The sequence below is a fragment of the Canis lupus genome, chromosome X, assembly GCF_011100685.1.
Source record: "Canis lupus familiaris isolate Mischka breed German Shepherd chromosome X, alternate assembly UU_Cfam_GSD_1.0, whole genome shotgun sequence".
NCBI lineage: Eukaryota > Metazoa > Chordata > Mammalia > Carnivora > Canidae > Canis > Canis lupus.
In genome coordinates this window covers 83,672,821-83,690,857 of record NC_049260.1, presented here as the reverse complement: position 1 = coordinate 83,690,857, position 18,037 = coordinate 83,672,821, and the positions used below count along the sequence as shown (strand labels likewise).

The 18,037-nt window shown below is 47.7% G+C and overlaps 1 protein-coding gene across 1 annotated transcript; it reads right to left on the bottom strand.

The window, feature by feature from the left end:
* Window positions 1–12,799: 12,799 nt before the first annotated feature.
* Window positions 12,800–17,699, bottom strand: LOC102152628. The gene is made up of 4 exons (XM_038588059.1): window positions 17,444–17,699; window positions 17,199–17,260; window positions 16,880–17,092; window positions 12,800–16,740 (listed from the first exon to the last, which is right to left on the bottom strand). Exon 4 carries the CDS (start codon window positions 16,679–16,681, stop codon window positions 15,158–15,160), a length of 1,524 nt encoding a protein of 507 aa, XP_038443987.1. The 5' UTR covers window positions 16,682–16,740; window positions 16,880–17,092; window positions 17,199–17,260; window positions 17,444–17,699; the 3' UTR covers window positions 12,800–15,157.
* Window positions 17,700–18,037: the final 338 nt, after the last annotated feature.

The following is an 18,037-nucleotide window of genomic DNA, read 5'->3' as shown; positions in this document are numbered from 1 at the left end:
GAGCAGCAGGTGAAGGGAGAGGGAGAAGCAGGCTCCTAGCGGAGCAGGGAGCCCGCTGTGGGGCTCGATCCCAGGCCCTGGTATCGTGATCTGAGCCAAAATCAAGAGTCAGATGCTTAACCAACTGTGCCATCCAGGCACCTCAATAAGTGGTAGCTATTGCTATTAGGCACAATGATGGCAATACTAAGTACCCAACAAATGTTTTTGAATGACCAACTAACTAGTGAGTCCAAAGTACTTGTATTCAGGGGTTCAGAGGGGAAAATCCACCAAATTTAGCTCAACAGTATAAAGTGAATATGAAACTGCCTCTAGCTAAAAAGTTTTGGTATCCTATATATACTGAAACCTTTTCAGAATTTCCTGTTATTTAGTAACTAACTACTAGTCCTAAGCCGTTATATAAATACAAATTTAGAGTGCGTGTAAAAGTAACTAAGCAAGATGGGGAAATGGTCCTGCTGGCTACTTTTCTCCATCAATAAATAACTCATTTGATGAAGCAACAATTTCATTTCCTAAGAAAATACCAGACAGGACATCGCCCAGAACTTTAAAAAGCCCTGTTTGGTTGGCCTTCGGTAAATATATATTTAGGTAATGATAAACCATGAACTTAGGCCAGATTCACAATCCCCTTTTCTGCTTCTGTGACTGTAGTTACGCAAAGAAATGGGGAAAAAAAGGTTCAGAGAGCCTGGAGGCCCTAGTCCAGCACTTAGATCATTTCCTTCTGTGGCTCTTTCCCAGCCAGGATAATGGCATTCATATAAAACTGGTCTTTAGAAAAGCCATGTAGCAGGCCAACTTTGTCTTTGCCTCCTTCTAGCTTTTCTTTGTAGTTTGCTCTGCTCTGAGTCCCTAACATCTCTGTGCTGTCCTTTGGTCTCCCCAGATCCCTCCCCACAATGTCCTGTATGAAGTTACTTTCCAGAGCAGAATCTATGCCTTCCCACCCATCAAGGCTGACCTTTCTGGTAGGTTACTCCTCTGGGACTCTGCTGTTGGTTTCTAAGACAAAAGGAGATATAAGGATAATAGTATAGCTACTTGCCACTTGTCTTAACTTTGGCATTCTCACATGTTTGATTCATTGCTTCAGAAAACAGGTTCGGGAGCTTCCCTGCAACACCCAGCTAGGAGTCCTAGGTTTCTTAGAATTGGCATGAAATCCATGGTAGCTACCAATTGGGCATTCTGCCCATAGCAGTACAATGGCTTGTGGGGGGCTTGTCCAGACAGAGCAAAGCTCCTGCTCCATGAAGTCAACTGGGGCAAGAGTCAGGTATGGGTGAAATGAAGGAAAACAGGGAGAACAAGAAGACCAGTCTCTCAGAAATAGTGTGATGATTAATTTTTTAAAAAGATTTTATTTATTTATTCATGAGAGACACAGGGAGAGAGAGAGGCAGAGACACAAGCAGAAGGAGAAGCAGGCTCCTCGCAGGAAGTCTGACGTGGGACTCGATCCCAGGTCTCCAAGATCAGGCCCTGGGCTAAAGGCAGTGCTAACCACTGAGCAACCTGGACTGCCCTGTGATGATTAAATTAAGCCATACATGCAAAGCATTCAGGGCAATGCCTGACACAGTATGAGTGTTCAGTAAATGTTAGCTGTTATTATTCCCCACCACTGAAGATGGAATGGTCAGTTGGCAAGGATTCAGATCCAACACGTCCCTTGAGTAGAGATGGTGCCTCCCACAGAGCTCCTCCTTAGGACCCCACTCACCTTGTCTCTCTTGAGCAGCGCTTACTCCATGCAAGGATCATGGGCTCCTGATCCCTTCTCCCCGCCCCCAACCACACAGCCTCTCCTGCCTCCTGCTGCTAACCCCATTTACTATCCATGCTAAAAGCCCTGGTGTCCTTTTTCTCGTTATACCCCAGAGGTCATATACTGGTAGCAAATACGTGCAGTGGACATATATGTTTGACTCACATGGTAATTCTTTTAAGACTACAGCAGGTTGACAACATGGAAGGGTTAGGAGATATTGTTAAAAGTTGGAATTGGGGGCTCGGGGGCAGGCCCCCCTTCACAGAACCTGGGTCTGAGGACACCTGGCTGTTCCTTCGGCGGAAGGAGGGGTGGGGGCGTGTGTTGGGCTCTGAATGATGTACGATATCCCTTAGAGTGACCATTAAAACCTCCGCTGTGAAAAAAAAAAGTTGAAATTTGGGCTGATTCTTTTTTTTTTTGTTTCCAACTCCTAAGATCCAGCAACATGGGTTTAAATTCTAGTTGGCAAACATGTGTTGCTTCTAAAGCATTTTTTAAAAATTTCATTTATTTATTCATGAGACACACACACACAGAGAGAGAGAGAGAGAGAGAGAGAGAGAGAGAGGTAGAGACACAGGCAGAGGGAGAAGCAGGCTTCATGCAGGTAGCCTGATGCGGGACCCGATCCTGGGTCTCCAGGACCACGGACCTGGGCCGAAGACGGCGCTAAACTGCTGAGCCACCCAGACTGCCCATGTGTTGCTTCTAAATGGTGTCTTCCACCCTCACCCCAGCCATGCACTCTCTGGCTTGCCATTTATTCCCAGCAGACCCACTTCTCTCTCTTACTGACATTAGCAATAGACCTTTAGGGCTCACCAGGGAGAGCCTCAGTGGCTTGTTTAAACTGGAGCCTGAATCTATGGCAACAGAAAACAGGTTTACCTTCCTTGGAGTGTTCATAAAATTCAGTCACCTAACTCTACCTCTTAGAAGAAGAGAAGAAATATTCTTTTCATCCTGGGGAAGGTTGCCCTTCTCTGATAATGGGCCACATGATTCCTTCTCATGGAGACCGGGAACATACACACGTATACACACACAGACACACACACACACACACACACACACACACACACACACATTGAATGTTTGCATCCTGCTATAATAAACACATCTCTCCATAGACAAGGAAGTCCACGTGTGTCTATTTCAACTAAGTGGTCTTTCTTGCATAACAATTCAGGCTTTGTCTGTAGAGTTTATAGGGCCATGTGTTATTCAAATACTTGGGGCTGCTCTGGATACCCTGCTGGGCATTCTCCTGGAAAACATTCTGGAAGCTCTCTAAGAGCCTGCAGGGTGGGATGGAGAGAATACTGAATGTTAACTCAGCCAATCTTCTCCAGAGGGGCAGTCAGCATCTGGTGGAAGCAGGGCAGCTGCAAACCCAGCCCAGTGGCCAGGCATGGCAGGAATGCTTGTAGGAGTACAAAGTGCAGCTTGCTTTGAGTCTAAAGAAGAAAAATAGCTGATCCATTCTTACAAGCTTGGGGGAAATTATTAAAAAAAACTTACACAGCTTACTACAGGCAGGCGCTGCTCCCTGATCTCAGAAAAATCCAACGAGAGAGGTTCTGTTATTATCTGCATTTTTATCAGTGAGGAACCAGAAGCACAAGAGGTTAACTAGCTGAGGCTGTGAAACCAAATCGCCTAAAAGCAAGGATCCTAATTGGGGCAGTGGGCCTGCAGTTTGTCCTCCTAACCCCTACACCATGGTGCCCAGTAAGGGCAAGGGACCACCAGCATCAGTATCACCTGGGAACTCCTTAGAAATGCACGTTTCAGGGGCACCCCAGTGGCTCAGTTGGTTAAGTGGCTGTCTTTGCTCAGGTTATGCTCTCAGGGTCCTGGGATCAAGCCCCCTCTCAGGGTCCCCACTCAGCAGGGTGTCTGCTTCTCCCTCTCCCTCTGCCTCCCCTCCCCTGCTCATGCTCTTTCTCTTTCTCTCAAATAAATAAATAAAATTTAAAAAATGAAATGCACATTTCAGACCCCACACAGACCACCTGAATCAGAAACTCTGGGGACTGCACCAGGAATCTGTTTTTAACGAGCACTGGGTATTTAACGAGCACTGCTGGCAAGTCAAACTCCAATTAAAAAAAATATACAAAAAAAGGCAAACCAAAACAAAACAAACAAGCCCTCCAGGTGACTGTGATGCAAGTTCCTGCTTGAGACCTGCACCCTGAGGGTAAGGGCTCCCAGCAATTGCAATAGAGCACTGCAGGTTGCCAGCAGGAAAGAGCTGGCCAAATATGCAGTCAATTGAATAAGAATTGAAAGGCGAGGGTAGGGGTAGAGGTGGGGCGGGATCATTTTCTCACCAGCTTGTCCCTTACCTGTGATTCCGTTATTAGCCGTCATTCCTTTGGATTGTGAAGGCTTAATGATTTAGAAGACGCATTTATTAAAATACAAATGCCCTTGGTGAAATGAATGCCATAAGCCAATTCTTCCACAGAATCTTCTGGAGAGTGACCAACCATTTCTGTTTGCCTGGGACTGAAGGGTTTCTGGAGACGCAGGACTCTTCTGTGATGAAACAGATGATCTCTCCAACGTTCGGACTTCCCCAGGACTGAGGTAGTTCCTGAGAGACAGGACTTTTTGTACTAAAACCAGAAAGCCCTAGGCAAACCTGCCTAAGTTGAAGATCATGAAGTAGACTATAGTAGGCACTGTGACATCGGTGACTTGGAAGCCACATAGCTAAAGATGCCCCGACTTTAAACATCATTTCGAAGGAAATGTTTCAGATTCAACATTTTCCCAACTTCAGCACATGGGTAGAGGTACGGTTATGCATCCAAAAAAGACCTGAGGGGTTATTAGAACACATAACTCCACAGCACCAGACATTTCCATGAAATTTAGTGCTGAAAAGAGAAAGGGTTTAAGAATTATACTCCCCCAAGGGCACCTGGGTGGCTTAGTCGCTAAGCATCTGCCTTCAGCTTGGATCATGATCCCAGGGTCCTGGGATGCCTCAGGTTATCTTCTCAGGGGCCTGAGATCAAGCCTCACATGGGGCTCTTTGCTCAGGGGGTCCTCTGCTTCTCCTTCTCCCTCTGCCCCTCCCCCTTCTCATGTGCTCTCTCTTGCTCAAATAAATAAAATATTAAATTATGCTACCCCCAAACTTATACAAATATATGTGAGGCAGAAGGCAGAAGACGATGCCTCCATCTACAACGATGATAACAGAGTCTTAAAGCCACGGAGCAAAATGCTACTCAAGGGGGAGAAGCAGACAATAAAATGATAGCCATCTTTCCGAGGTGTAGGATCTCAACCGGGGCAGGGCAGCGTGCAGCAACAAAGGCCGGGAGAGAATATGCTCCTGCGTTAATATCTGTTACTGCGGGAGGGTGGGATCGCACACGGGCCACCTGCCCATGTTGCCGCCTCCTGATCCTTTTCTGTAACTTCCAAGGGCCTACATCATCACGTCATCAGCAAATAATCAAATTTCATGAAGGTGGGCAACAAGGACAGGGAGACTTCTCCTCAGTGGACTTGGAGGAGTCACCCAACGTGGGAGGCTCTCAGGGTGCTGGACAGTCCTCCCCAGGGAGGACTCCCCAGCCCCCAGCTGCTGGAAGGAGGCTCGGCCCACCGAGAAGCAAGAGGGAGGGACTTGCATTTTTCTCCAACAACCTGTGGGATCAAAGGTGGGAGCTTACTCTTCTGCTCTAACCTACCCTTGCCTGATTTGGCAGGGACCTTGCTGCTCTGCCTGTACTGTTGCTACCACCTGCCACATTTGTTGAAACCTTCCCTGGAAGCTTCACTGGACGATGCAGCTGGGCCTATGCTGAGAGTAGAGTAGACTTTTGTAGTGGCCTTTTGGATAGTTTGGCTTTGGGGTCGATTTAGTTAAAATAATATCCTGATGCATCCCCTGGCAACATCGCTGGGGTAGAGCTATATTCCTGGCAGGCTCTGAGGGGGACCGAAGTGCCCCTTTTATATGCCCTAGATGCTCTAGCAGGCTCTTTGGGAACTTTTGGAGAAGCGTCTTTGTGAAGGGGCAGGAGGGACTTTTCTGATGCCTGATTATCTTCCTGCCCCAAGGGGTCCAGCTACACTCTAATCTCACCTGAAGGGGAGAGTTGTACCCCCTAGCTGGGCTACATGCCTTGCTATGAAACCCAGAGCCTTAAAGACGAGAGACTGTATATATGTATGATTTGAGGCCTCAGAGCCTCACTACCCCCCCCCCCTGAGACCTCAGGGAAGGGCTCTCTGCTATGCATCAAGGTTAGAATATGGGGAATGAAAGAACTCCAGTGAAGTGGAGCTTTGGGAGAACAGGCACAAAGGAGTCCATGATCTCTTTCTCCCAGGTGAGTCCTCTCCTCTACTTCTCCAACGTTAGTTGTAAATTCCAGGCAGGAGGGCTACTCTGGGCAAGGGGATGAGCAGGGGAAAGGGAATAAGGAGAAGCTGGTTTCCCAGTTCTTGGGCTGGTCTAAGTGTAAAGCTAAAAGAGAGGGTAAAGGGGGTCTGGGTTCCCTTCGTTGTCCAGCTCAGCTCACCAGGGTAAGAGAGTCAAATTGGATTTGGATCAGAAGCGCCGATAACTGTAAATAAAGATTGCATTTGTCTGAACCATTTCCTGTGTCATATGAGTCTTGGGATACTTTAAGTGTGATGGTAGGCAACTGACAAGAGTCTAGCTCTAGTGTTGTGGAGGAAACCCAAGCATCTGAGAAGCACAACTGGTCTTGTAGCTGTCCTTCATCCTACCACTACCATAGCTGGTTCTTTAAAAAGGTAGCAGCCAGGAGAAGCAGGGTGGTCTGAACAGTCCCCAGTGAAATTTACAAAGGCAATATGATGGAGTCGCTCACCAAGAGATAAGCCTTTTAACTGAGATCTCTTGGCACAACACCTTATTTTCCCTGTTCCAAAAGGAAACCATTCTGCCTGCCTTTCTTCCCTAAGAAGACTTCACATTTCCAGCCCTGTCTCCCATCTGCCCCAAAAGAGACCTAGTATCCCCCCAAATACTCCGTGGACATCCTCACCTGCAGGTTTTCCACAAATCCTCCCCTATGCCTAGCCTGCCTTTGTCTCCTGGAACATCATTCTCGCCCCATTTTTGAATGCAAAGCCCTACCAGACCTACTTCCAGCCCAGGGATGCATTTTTCGTTCATTCATCTGGGGCTTTCTTTTGCACCTGAACCAAAGCTGCTTACACTGTTGCTTCAGGGGCTCGGTGAACATTTGTGTTAAGTATTCTTGCGGAATCTATATTGTTCTTAAACTCAGGCAGCCACTTGGAGGTCACTTCCTATATACATGAAGTGGGCCAGGTGCCCAAGGGCATCTTTGATCTCACAGCTAGGTAAAGAAATTGCTGGACATCATTCACTTCCCATAAAATAAATGCTCCCTGGGGGTGGGGGAGAGGGAATCCGGTGAAACACAATGGCTCTTTCATGGCATTTACCTTAACTAATATTCCTGAAGTACCCAGAGTTTATATAGTCCTTAACTCCCAAGAAGTTCACAGTGTTCCTTGATATCAAAGCACCTGCTTGGCTCAGTCCATAGAGCCTGCGACTCTTAATCTCAAGGTCATGAGTTTGGGCACCATGTTGGGTATGGAAATTACTTCAGTAAAATAAAAGAAGGGATGCCTGAGGGGTCTACCTTTGGCACAGGGTGTAATCCCAAGGTCTCGGGATCAAATCCTGCATGGGGCTCCCCACAGGGAGCCTGCTTCTCCCTCTGCTTATGTCTCTGCCTCTCTTCAGGAATGCAAATACCTTCGGAGCTGGCCTTGCTGGAGGCTAGTCCAAAGGGGGTATGCAAAAACCAAAAGTACACAGCTTGGTGTCTACAGTTCCAAACCATCCGGTCTGGTCTTCCCCCATCCTCCTCCCCCAACCAGCAGAAGCCCCAAACCGTGTTTCGGATCCCCAAGGCCAAAGAGGCCAAACAAAAGACCTCCTTTCACAGAGGGGGGCCTTCAAGGATACAACTGGAAGCAAATGTCCATCTCCACGTTACATTTTCTGCAAGATTAACAATCACTTCGCTGTTTCTCTCCTCCTCCTTAATGACCCAAGGGGTTCAGCTATTAAGTGATAAATCCTCTGTGTATTCATGACCTGCTGGTTTCATTCTGCAGCCCAAACTGAAACAACCGAGATAATTGAGCTACCTCTGAGGCATTGAGGAGAGGAGCTGCTGTGGGAGACTGGGAACAAACCTCTGGCAGCAGGAGCTCCCCCACCCCGCTCCCGTCCCCTCAGAAAGGAATCCTGAAGGAAGAACCCAAATGGAAATGCAGGGCACAAAAGCCATGAAAGGCCAAGTGGAAGATGAACAGGGGGCGGGGGGTGGGGGGAAGAGCTACCAGTGCCTTCTCTTCGCCCTCCCCTACTCCTTTGGTTTGCATCTGGGCAACCCGCTGAAGCCAGCTAGTGGGATTTAGTCCCAGGGGCTCTAAGGACCTGGTCCCGAGGTGGTCCCCCGTCAGCTGAGAGGGTGAGCAGAGGGAGGATGGGCTAACCACCCATGGAGAGAGATGATCTGGAAGGATACACCCTAACCCCTGCCTCTTCGCCTCTTATCCACTCCAACCAACCTTTGCTTTCTGAAAAGAAATGTGGAGGGGCAGAAACATTGTCCCTGTTTCTCTTCTAGGTTCTTTGGCTGGTCTAATCATTAAATTGACTTAAGACGGATCAGCAGGAGAAAAACAAATTCAATTATCCTGATATAAGGAAGGGGGAAGAAGTCTGGGGATACTGAGGGAGAGGAAGGCCAGGAAGACAAGAGAGGATGTTTGTAAAACAAAGTTTGCCCTGGTGTGTAGGTAAGTTGCTTTAGGTAAAAAAATGTTTCTGGTGAGAGCTCACTCCCTGCTACAGGCCCCCGTTCTGATGGAAATTTCAGCGGTAGAGGGGGAGGGAAAGAGCTTTTCCTGAATCTGCTGGGTTGTGATTGCCTGTAGCTCAAACAATCCTCATGCTAAGTGATGTATTTTGAAGTGGTAAATCCTGCTCCTCTTAAAAAGCAGGACAAAAGTTGCTTGCCCACACGGAACTTTTTTCTTTCTTTTTTTCTAAGATTTTATTTATTTATTCATGAGAGAGAGAGACAGAGGCAGAGGGAAAAGCAGGCTCCCTGCAGGGAGCCCTATACGGGAACTCTATCCCAGGACCCCTGGATCACACCCTGAGCCTAAGGCAGATGCTCAACTGCTGAGCTACCCAGGAGCCCTGGGAGAGAGAGAATCTTAAGCAGGCCCCATACCCAGTGCAAGCCGCACATGGAACTCCATCTCACACCCCTGAGATCAAGACCTGAGCCAGAATCAAGAGTCAGACGCTTAACTGAATCATGCAGGCACCCATACAAAAATCACTCTTATTTCCAAACTTCCAAGATCAAACATCTTCATCCAGCAATACACAGTGTTTGGCTCTTAGATCTAATACATTCAAATTTTTCTCCTTGACTGAACAGCAGGAGTGAGTCTTATTGACCAAGGGCCAACCCCTTTTCTGAATGAACCATGTGTAAGTGAAGAAAGATCTGCTTGGAATAACTTCTCATTATGTCTCCACGTTGTCGCCTTTCAAACCATGATGCACACACCTAACAGACTGATCTTTCAAGCATTCCTTTCCTAACCTTTGTTTTGTTTTTTTAAAGAGTATTTGTTTATTCATGAGACATATACACAGAGAGAGGCAGAGATACAGGCAGAGGGAGAAGCAGGCTCCCTGTGGGGAGCCCGATATGGGACTGGATCCCAGGACTCTAGGATCATGACCCAAGCTGAAGGCAGATGCTCAACCACTGAGCCACCCAGGTGTCCCACATTATCCCCAATTTAAATTCTGTATCCTTTAAACATGAACACTCCCTACCCCCTTTCCCAGTGCCTGGTAATCATTATTTTACTTTCTGTCTATAAATTTGACTGTTCTGGATGCCACGTATGAGCACAGTCATGCAATATTTTGTCCTTTTGTCACATTAAAAAAATTATTTGAAGACTTTTGTCAGATTGGAAACTCTTCAAGGGCCCAGCACCCTGCTGAAACAAGAAATAGGTAGGTAGGTAGATAAATAAGTGTAGAGGTATTCTCACAGTATCCAGCATAATTTAGGGGTAATTAATAAATGTGGATTTTTCTCACTTTGTTAAGAAACCAGATCCCTCATTCAAAAAACAAAACAAAACAAAACCAGGAATGTCTTCTAAGATATCTCCCAGACCTTTTGTTGTGGCTTAAAAAGAAGATTTTATTTATTCATGAGAGACACAGAGAGATAGGCAGAGACATAGGCAGATGGAAAGCAGGTTACCCTTAGGGAGCCCGATGTGGGACTCAATCCCAGGACCCTGGGATCATGACCTGAGCCAAAGGTAGACACCCCACTGCTGAGCCACCCAAGCGTCCCTTATTGTGGCTTTCTTATCTTTGGGTAAAAATCACACTCTGGGGCTGTACCTGCATCTGTTTAGGCCCAGTGGGTTTTGGTTGTGCTCACTGTGATAAGGCATGTATGGTGCCAAAATTGACTTCCTTTTGGCTCATTTCCTAAGGTAAATATTGAGCTCATCGAGGGAAGAGACAATATTTCTTTGATGTTTCTTTGCAGCATGGCAGTGCCCAATCCCCCCAAAAGCACTTGAGTAATGTTGTCAGGATGGGAGGGGGTGATGGCTGTGGCTGGGCATTACATGATTGTCAAGGAACCTATTTTGACAACCAAATGTAGATGGGGAAGAGCTTGGCACCAGGGTATAGGGCAAACCAAAGCCCTCAGGGCAAAATACTTCTGCTCTTGTTTTCGTCATTAGAGAATAATGAATAAGAGTAGTAGCCAACATGAAAACTTAAATACAGGCCAGCATTACTCCAGACACTTGACACATTTTCCCTTTTAATCCTCACAACAATCTTTGGGCACCTGGGTGGCTCAGTCGGTTAAGTACCTGCCTTTGGCTCAGGTCATGATCTTGGATTCCTGGGATTGAGCACCCCATCAGACTCCCTGCTCAGTAGAGAGTCTGCTTCTCCCTCTCCCTCCACCCCAAACCCCACTCGTGCTCTCTTTCTTGCACTCTCTCTTTCTCTCTCTCAAATAAATAAATAAAATCCTTTAAAAAAATCCTCACACCAATCTTAGGAGATAGGCACTATTGTTAGTTTCATTTTATAAATAGAGAAACTGAGGCATGGAACGGTAAGTAATTTTCCCAAATTAGTAAGAAGTCTGGATTTGAATTCAGACGGTCAGAGTCCAGAGCTCAAGTTCCTGGAGTCATGTGAGGAATTGAAAAACTTAATAGCCCTGAGAGAGAGAAGTACTTCTGGCTGGTGAGCTCAGGTGGTTAGAGCTTGGGGACATGGAAGAGGACTTTGTGGCTCAATTAGATATGCTCCCTTCGAGGTCCAATCCTGGCTGGAAAATGGCTGCCCATGGTCAACAAAGAATAAGAGACTTAAAGATTGGGTGTAGCCTTATCCTTAGTGGCAAAACAATTCCAAAGACCATCCTACTCTAATGGGTCATTGATGTCATGTTCATATACTAAGGATAGCATGGATTTTTTTTTAAAGATTTTTTATTTATTTATTCATGATAGTCACAGAGAGAGAGAGTCAGAGAGGCAGAGACACAGGCAGAGGGAGAAGCAGGCTCCATGCACCGGGAGCCTGACGTGGGATTCGATCCCGGGTCTCCAGGATCGCGCCCCGGGCCAAAGGCAGGCGCCAAACCGCTGCGCCACCCAGGGATCCCCGATAGCATGGATTTTTAAAAAGATTTTATTATCTTTTATTTATTTTTTAAAGGTTTTATTTGTTTATTCAGGAGACACAGAGAGGCAGAGACATAGGCAGAGGGAGAAGCAGGCTCCCTGTGGGGAGCCCCATGCAGGATTTGATCCCGAGACCTTGGGATTACACCCTGTGCCAAAGGTAGACCCCTCAGGCATCCCTTCTTTTATTTTACTGAAGTAATTTCCATACCCAACATGGTGCCCAAACTCATGACCTTGAGATTAAGAGTCGCAGGCTCTATGGACTGAGCCAAGCAGGTGCTTTGATATCAAGGAACACTGTGAACTTCTTGGGAGTTAAGGACTATATAAACTCTGGGTACTTCAGGAATATTAGTTAAGGTAAATGCCATGAAAGAGCCATTGTGTTTCACCGGATTCCCTCTCCCCCACCCCCAGGGAGCATTTATTTTATGGGAAGTGAATGATGTCCAGCAATTTCTTTACCTAGCTGTGAGATCAAAGATGCCCTTGGGCACCTGGCCCACTTCATGTATATAGGAAGTGACCTCCAAGTGGCTGCCTGAGTTTAAGAACAATATAGATTCCGCAAGAATACTTAACACAAATGTTCACCGAGCCCCTGAAGCAACAGTGTAAGCAGCTTTGGTTCAGGTGCAAAAGAAAGCCCCAGATGAATGAACGAAAAATGCATCCCTGGGCTGGAAGTAGGTCTGGTAGGGCTTTGCATTCAAAAATGGGGCGAGAATGATGTTCCAGGAGACAAAGGCAGGCTAGGCATAGGGGAGGATTTGTGGAAAACCTGCAGGTGAGGATGTCCACGGAGTATTTGGGGGGATACTAGGTCTCTTTTGGGGCAGATGGGAGACAGGGCTGGAAATGTGAAGTCTTCTTAGGGAAGAAAGGCAGGCAGAATGGTTTCCTTTTGGAACAGGGAAAATAAGGTGTTGTGCCAAGAGATCTCAGTTAAAAGGCTTATCTCTTGGTGAGCGACTCCATCATATTGCCTTTGTAAATTTCACTGGGGACTGTTCAGACCACCCTGCTTCTCCTGGCTGCTACCTTTTTAAAGAACCAGCTATGGTAGTGGTAGGATGAAGGACAGCTACAAGACCAGTTGTGCTTCTCAGATGCTTGGGTTTCCTCCACAACACTAGAGCTAGACTCTTGTCAGTTGCCTACCATCACACTTAAAGTATCCCAAGACTCATATGACACAGGAAATGGTTCAGACAAATGCAATCTTTATTTACAGTTATCGGCGCTTCTGATCCAAATCCAATTTGACTCTCTTACCCTGGTGAGCTGAGCTGGACAACGAAGGGAACCCAGACCCCCTTTACCCTCTCTTTTAGCTTTACACTTAGACCAGCCCAAGAACTGGGAAACCAGCTTCTCCTTATTCCCTTTCCCCTGCTCATCCCCTTGCCCAGAGTAGCCCTCCTGCCTGGAATTTACAACTAACGTTGGAGAAGTAGAGGAGAGGACTCACCTGGGAGAAAGAGATCATGGACTCCTTTGTGCCTGTTCTCCCAAAGCTCCACTTCACTGGAGTTCTTTCATTCCCCATATTCTAACCTTGATGCATAGCAGAGAGCCCTTCCCTGAGGTCTCGGGGGGGGGGGGGGTAGTGAGGCTCTGAGGCCTCAAATCATACATATATACAGTCTCTCGTCTTTAAGGCTCTGGGTTTCATAGCAAGGCATGTAGCCCAGCTAGGGGGTACAACTCTCCCCTTCAGGTGAGATTAGAGTGTAGCTGGACCCCTTGGGGCAGGAAGATAATCAGGCATCAGAAAAGTCCCTCCTGCCCCTTCACAAAGACGCTTCTCCAAAAGTTCCCAAAGAGCCTGCTAGAGCATCTAGGGCATATAAAAGGGGCACTTCGGTCCCCCTCAGAGCCTGCCAGGAATATAGCTCTACCCCAGCGATGTTGCCAGGGGATGCATCAGGATATTATTTTAACTAAATCGACCCCAAAGCCAAACTATCCAAAAGGCCACTACAAAAGTCTACTCTACTCTCAGCATAGGCCCAGCTGCATCGTCCAGTGAAGCTTCCAGGGAAGGTTTCAACAAATGTGGCAGGTGGTAGCAACAGTACAGGCAGAGCAGCAAGGTCCCTGCCAAATCAGGCAAGGGTAGGTTAGAGCAGAAGAGTAAGCTCCCACCTTTGATCCCACAGGTTGTTGGAGAAAAATGCAAGTCCCTCCCCCTTGCTTCTCGGTGGGCCGAGCCTCAGGCCAAGGCACCTGGGCCGAGCCTCCTTCCAGCAGCTGGGGGCTGGGGAGTCCTCCCTGGGGAGGACTGTCCAGCACCCTGAGAGCCTCCCACGTTGGGTGACTCCTCCAAGTCCACTGAGGAGAAGTCTCCCTGTCCTTGTTGCCCACCTTCATGAAATTTGATTATTTGCTGATGACGTGATGATGTAGGCCCTTGGAAGTTACAGAAAAGGATCAGGAGGCGGCAACATGGGCAGGTGGCCCGTGTGCGATCCCACCCTCCCGCAGTAACAGATATTAACGCAGGAGCATATTCTCTCCCGGCCTTTGTTGCTGCACGCTGCCCTGCCCCGGTTGAGATCCTACACCTCGGAAAGATGGCTATCATTTTATTGTCTGCTTCTCCCCCTTGAGTAGCATTTTGCTCCGTGGCTTTAAGACTCTGTTATCATCGTTGTAGATGGAGGCATCGTCTTCTGCCTTCTGTCTCACATATGAACTGCCATTTGTATAAGTTTCAAGATACATAATACACAGTGCCAGACCCTTTCATGACATTTAGTGCTGAAAGTTAGAGCAATCATAGGTGATTAGTGTCTGAGGGTTTATTATATGCCACATACTAGTCTAAGTGCTTCACATGTATTAACTCATTGAATCATGCAATCTATGAATCAGGTGCTATTATTAACCCCACGGGATAGACTGAGGCCCAGAAGGGAAGAATAACTTGCTCAGAGGAACAATGCGTAGTGGGTGGCAAAGCCGGGTTTTGATCCCAGGCATTGTGGCTCTAGAGCCTGCATTCTCAGCAACTGTAAACTGATCAGTCTTAGAACTAAATGCAATCATTAAGTCAGTTTACAATCTAATATGCAATATACAATGCTATTTTCCAAGTATTCTCAGGCTCCAATACACATGTCATTGGTTTACTCTCTAGACTCTAATACTGTTTATCAGCTATTGGTAGCACACCTTTCCTATCAATGTTGAAAATGTTATAGGAAAGAAGAGAAAAAAGCATTTTTGCTTCTCTGAAGTGTGACCCTGTGTGTGTCAGTTCTCCAGAAACCTAAAACTTATTTTGGGAAGAAATTGCCCATCCATCCAGAGAGTAAAATTGCCATGTCACTGGGAAATTTACCAATTGGGAAATTTACCAAATTGAGCCTGCCTTTTCTCAAATGTAGCATTTTAAATACCTCTCTCCCAACAGATGTGGATGGTGGCCCTTGCAGGACCCAAAGTGATCTTAGGTCTCTTTCTTTTCTCCTCTGCATCTCAGAACCCTCCCCATTTACCTATCTAGACTGCCTGAGATTCAGCCCTCTCCCTCTCTGGTCCCTGCATTCTCATCACTCAAGTACCCATGTGGGTGTGGGTTTTGGTCACAGTCAAAGACTCCATCCGCTCTTGTGAGCAGAGCTCCCCACAATAGCGACAGTCGACTTGCCTAGCAAAATTCACCACTGTGCATTCCCAAAAGTCCTGATCCTCTGGATATCTCTCGGTGCTTCTCCATTCCTGACCAGATTCCACAGTTTGCTCTGCATCGCCCTGAACTTGCTCCTTACATCTCCCCTGGCACCCCCTCCTGGTTTGGCTCACCTTCGACTGGGGGTCTTGTGAAGGAGCCCTCTTCAATGAAACCTGCCTCTGAGCTGACTCTGAGGAGGGGGCACTAGCCTGGGCCCTTACAGGCCAAGGAGAAGCGGACTTTGCTTCCTCCTTACTGTTCTCCAGTTGAGGCTGTTTTTTCTGCCCCACAGCCACCCCTATACTTGCAGCAGAAGATTCTTCCTGAGGCTGAGCCTGAACTGAATCTGCTGCTCTGAATGATGCCCAGGCTTGTACTGTCAGAGGCCAAGGGTGAGCTAAGACACTTTTCTCCTTGCTAGTACTCCTTTTGTGTCCGCTCTGCTCTCCATCTCCCTCGCTGTCCGCAGCGAGGGACTCCCCTTCCTCTCCTGAGGCCTGCTCCAGATGGGCAGATGATTCTGGGGCCTCCTCCTGTGCACTTTGATAAAGAGCTTCGGCTGATGGGTTATCCTCCTCACCCTCTGGACCCTGGCTTTTATGCTCCTCCACACTGGCCCCATCATTATCAAGTGATGAATCCCGTGCCGAAGCTGTCTCTGCCTGATCTGAGCCTGTGACCGATGCCCAGGCCTGGACCGTCAGAGGCCAAGGACTAGCCATGATCCTTCTATTCTTTTTATTTCTCCCCTTCCGTCTATTTTTCCGCCCTTTGTTTATCTCCTCATTGGCTGCCAGGGATGCATCCTCAAGAGGGGGCTCAACGGGACTTGCTGCTGGCCACAGGGCATCAGCAGGTGCCTCCTGAGGCTGAGAGAGAACGGCTGTGTTCTCTGCCTCCTTGTCCCCCCCTGGCTCACTGGTTTCATACACTACCTCCTCTTCAGTATCAGCCAGCGACAGAGACCCCAGGATGCGAGTCTGGCCCAGCACGGGGGCTGCAGAAGACGCTCGAGTCTGCAGTGTCAGAGGCCAGGGCAGATAGACGATCGTGCTCCGCTTTCTATTCCTCCTTTTCCCGCTGCCTGGCTTCCCTGCATTTCCCTCGGGGTTAGCCCCCTGTGGGGTCACATCGCCTGGAACCAGAACCCCCTCTGGGCACGGGCCACCATCAGCCTTCACGCTGGGAAGCATACTAACAACAGACATATCCTGCATCTCCTCATTCTCTCCCAGCCCGGTGCTTTCCTGCCCCACATCGACCCCACTACTTGCAGCCGCTGGGGCACCTTCAGGTGGATTCTCAGCCTCGGGCAGGGGTCCTGCCTCTGCTGCTGCGGTGCCCGGGTCTGTGTTGTTTGCTTGGCTCACCAGAGCCTCCTCGTGACTTACAATGTCCTTTTCCATGATTCCTCCCTCTCCAAATGTTCTGTGCTTTCGATTCGGGGATCGGGTGGTGGGTTGACCTGGAGCAGAGAAAGCAGAAGTGATCCCAGAGGGCCAGTGTGAGTTGAGCTGAGGCTAGCAAAAAGCCCCTCCTTGAAGGAGGGAGGGTATCAAGCAACGGGTCTGGGAACTGAAACTGACATTAGACCCCAAGGATACCTGGAAGAGTTTAGGGACGGCGCAGGTCCAGGAGGCCGTGGACAAGGCGGTGGGGAGGGGTGTCAGACACCTGTTCTCACTGGCGGCTGGCTCACGGATGCAGTGCCAAATCTATGACTCTGGATGCCCTCGAAACACTGATGGATGACCCAGTTTTCAGTCTTTGTTGGCCTTCGATATCAGCACTGTCTTCTCTGGCAAGACAGGACAACCCTGAGAGACAACAACAACAACACCACAAAGACTTTTGGATAAATATTCCCGTTTTCACCTAGAGAGACATGGGTTAAAGGTCAGGTATGGACTTCAGTATTGTTACCTTTTGATGCTTCGGACAATCTCAGAAGACCCAAAGCATGGATGAGAAAGCTGTGGCTGAGCCTATAAAAGCAGAGAAAGAAAGCATCATCAAAGTCAGCCCGGCCAGACTCCCCCGGGGTGTTGGTTCAAGCCGATTCAACCTGACTATTCCAGAAATGCTTTATCCAAGTTTCTTCTCGAGCTCTCTCTTTTTGTTCCCATGCGGAGGCACTGGTACATATGCCAGCCACCCGGAGAGCCTACCTAATTAGGTAACACAGCCTCCTTATTAATCGATGAAGAGATTCTGTTCCGTTCAGTATGGCAGTAGCAGTTGAGACCTCCTTCATCGATTCCTGATTCTTCCCAAGTTGAAGATCTAGATCAAGGCTGGGGGCCTCATTCCATTAAGCCAGTACAAGCCATTCTGCATGCATTCCAGATAAGCAGAGCTACAGAGAGTTCCTACTTCTCAAAGTCATAAACTGTCCAGTCCTGCTGCAAATTCTAGTCCTCTTACAGCTCTCTACTGTACTATATATATGCGCAACATAATCTTGGAATGGGCTAATTATTTACATAATATCTTTTCTCTCTGAGCAAACATTTTTTTTTTGTTGACCTTTTCATCAAAAAAAGGGAAAAAAAGAATAAATGAGGGGGGACCACACTCCCTTTCTCTAGTTATAACTGACACACAGAGCTCAATGAGGCCCCTGTTTTCCTTTGATAAGAAAGTGTAACCACACAAAAGAGCAAAGTAAGGCCTGGCATTGCCCTAGTAGGGTTGGAAATGGAAAGCTTGTTTTTGTTTTTTGTTTATCTGGAATGTGTTTTTATCTAGAACAGGGGATGCAG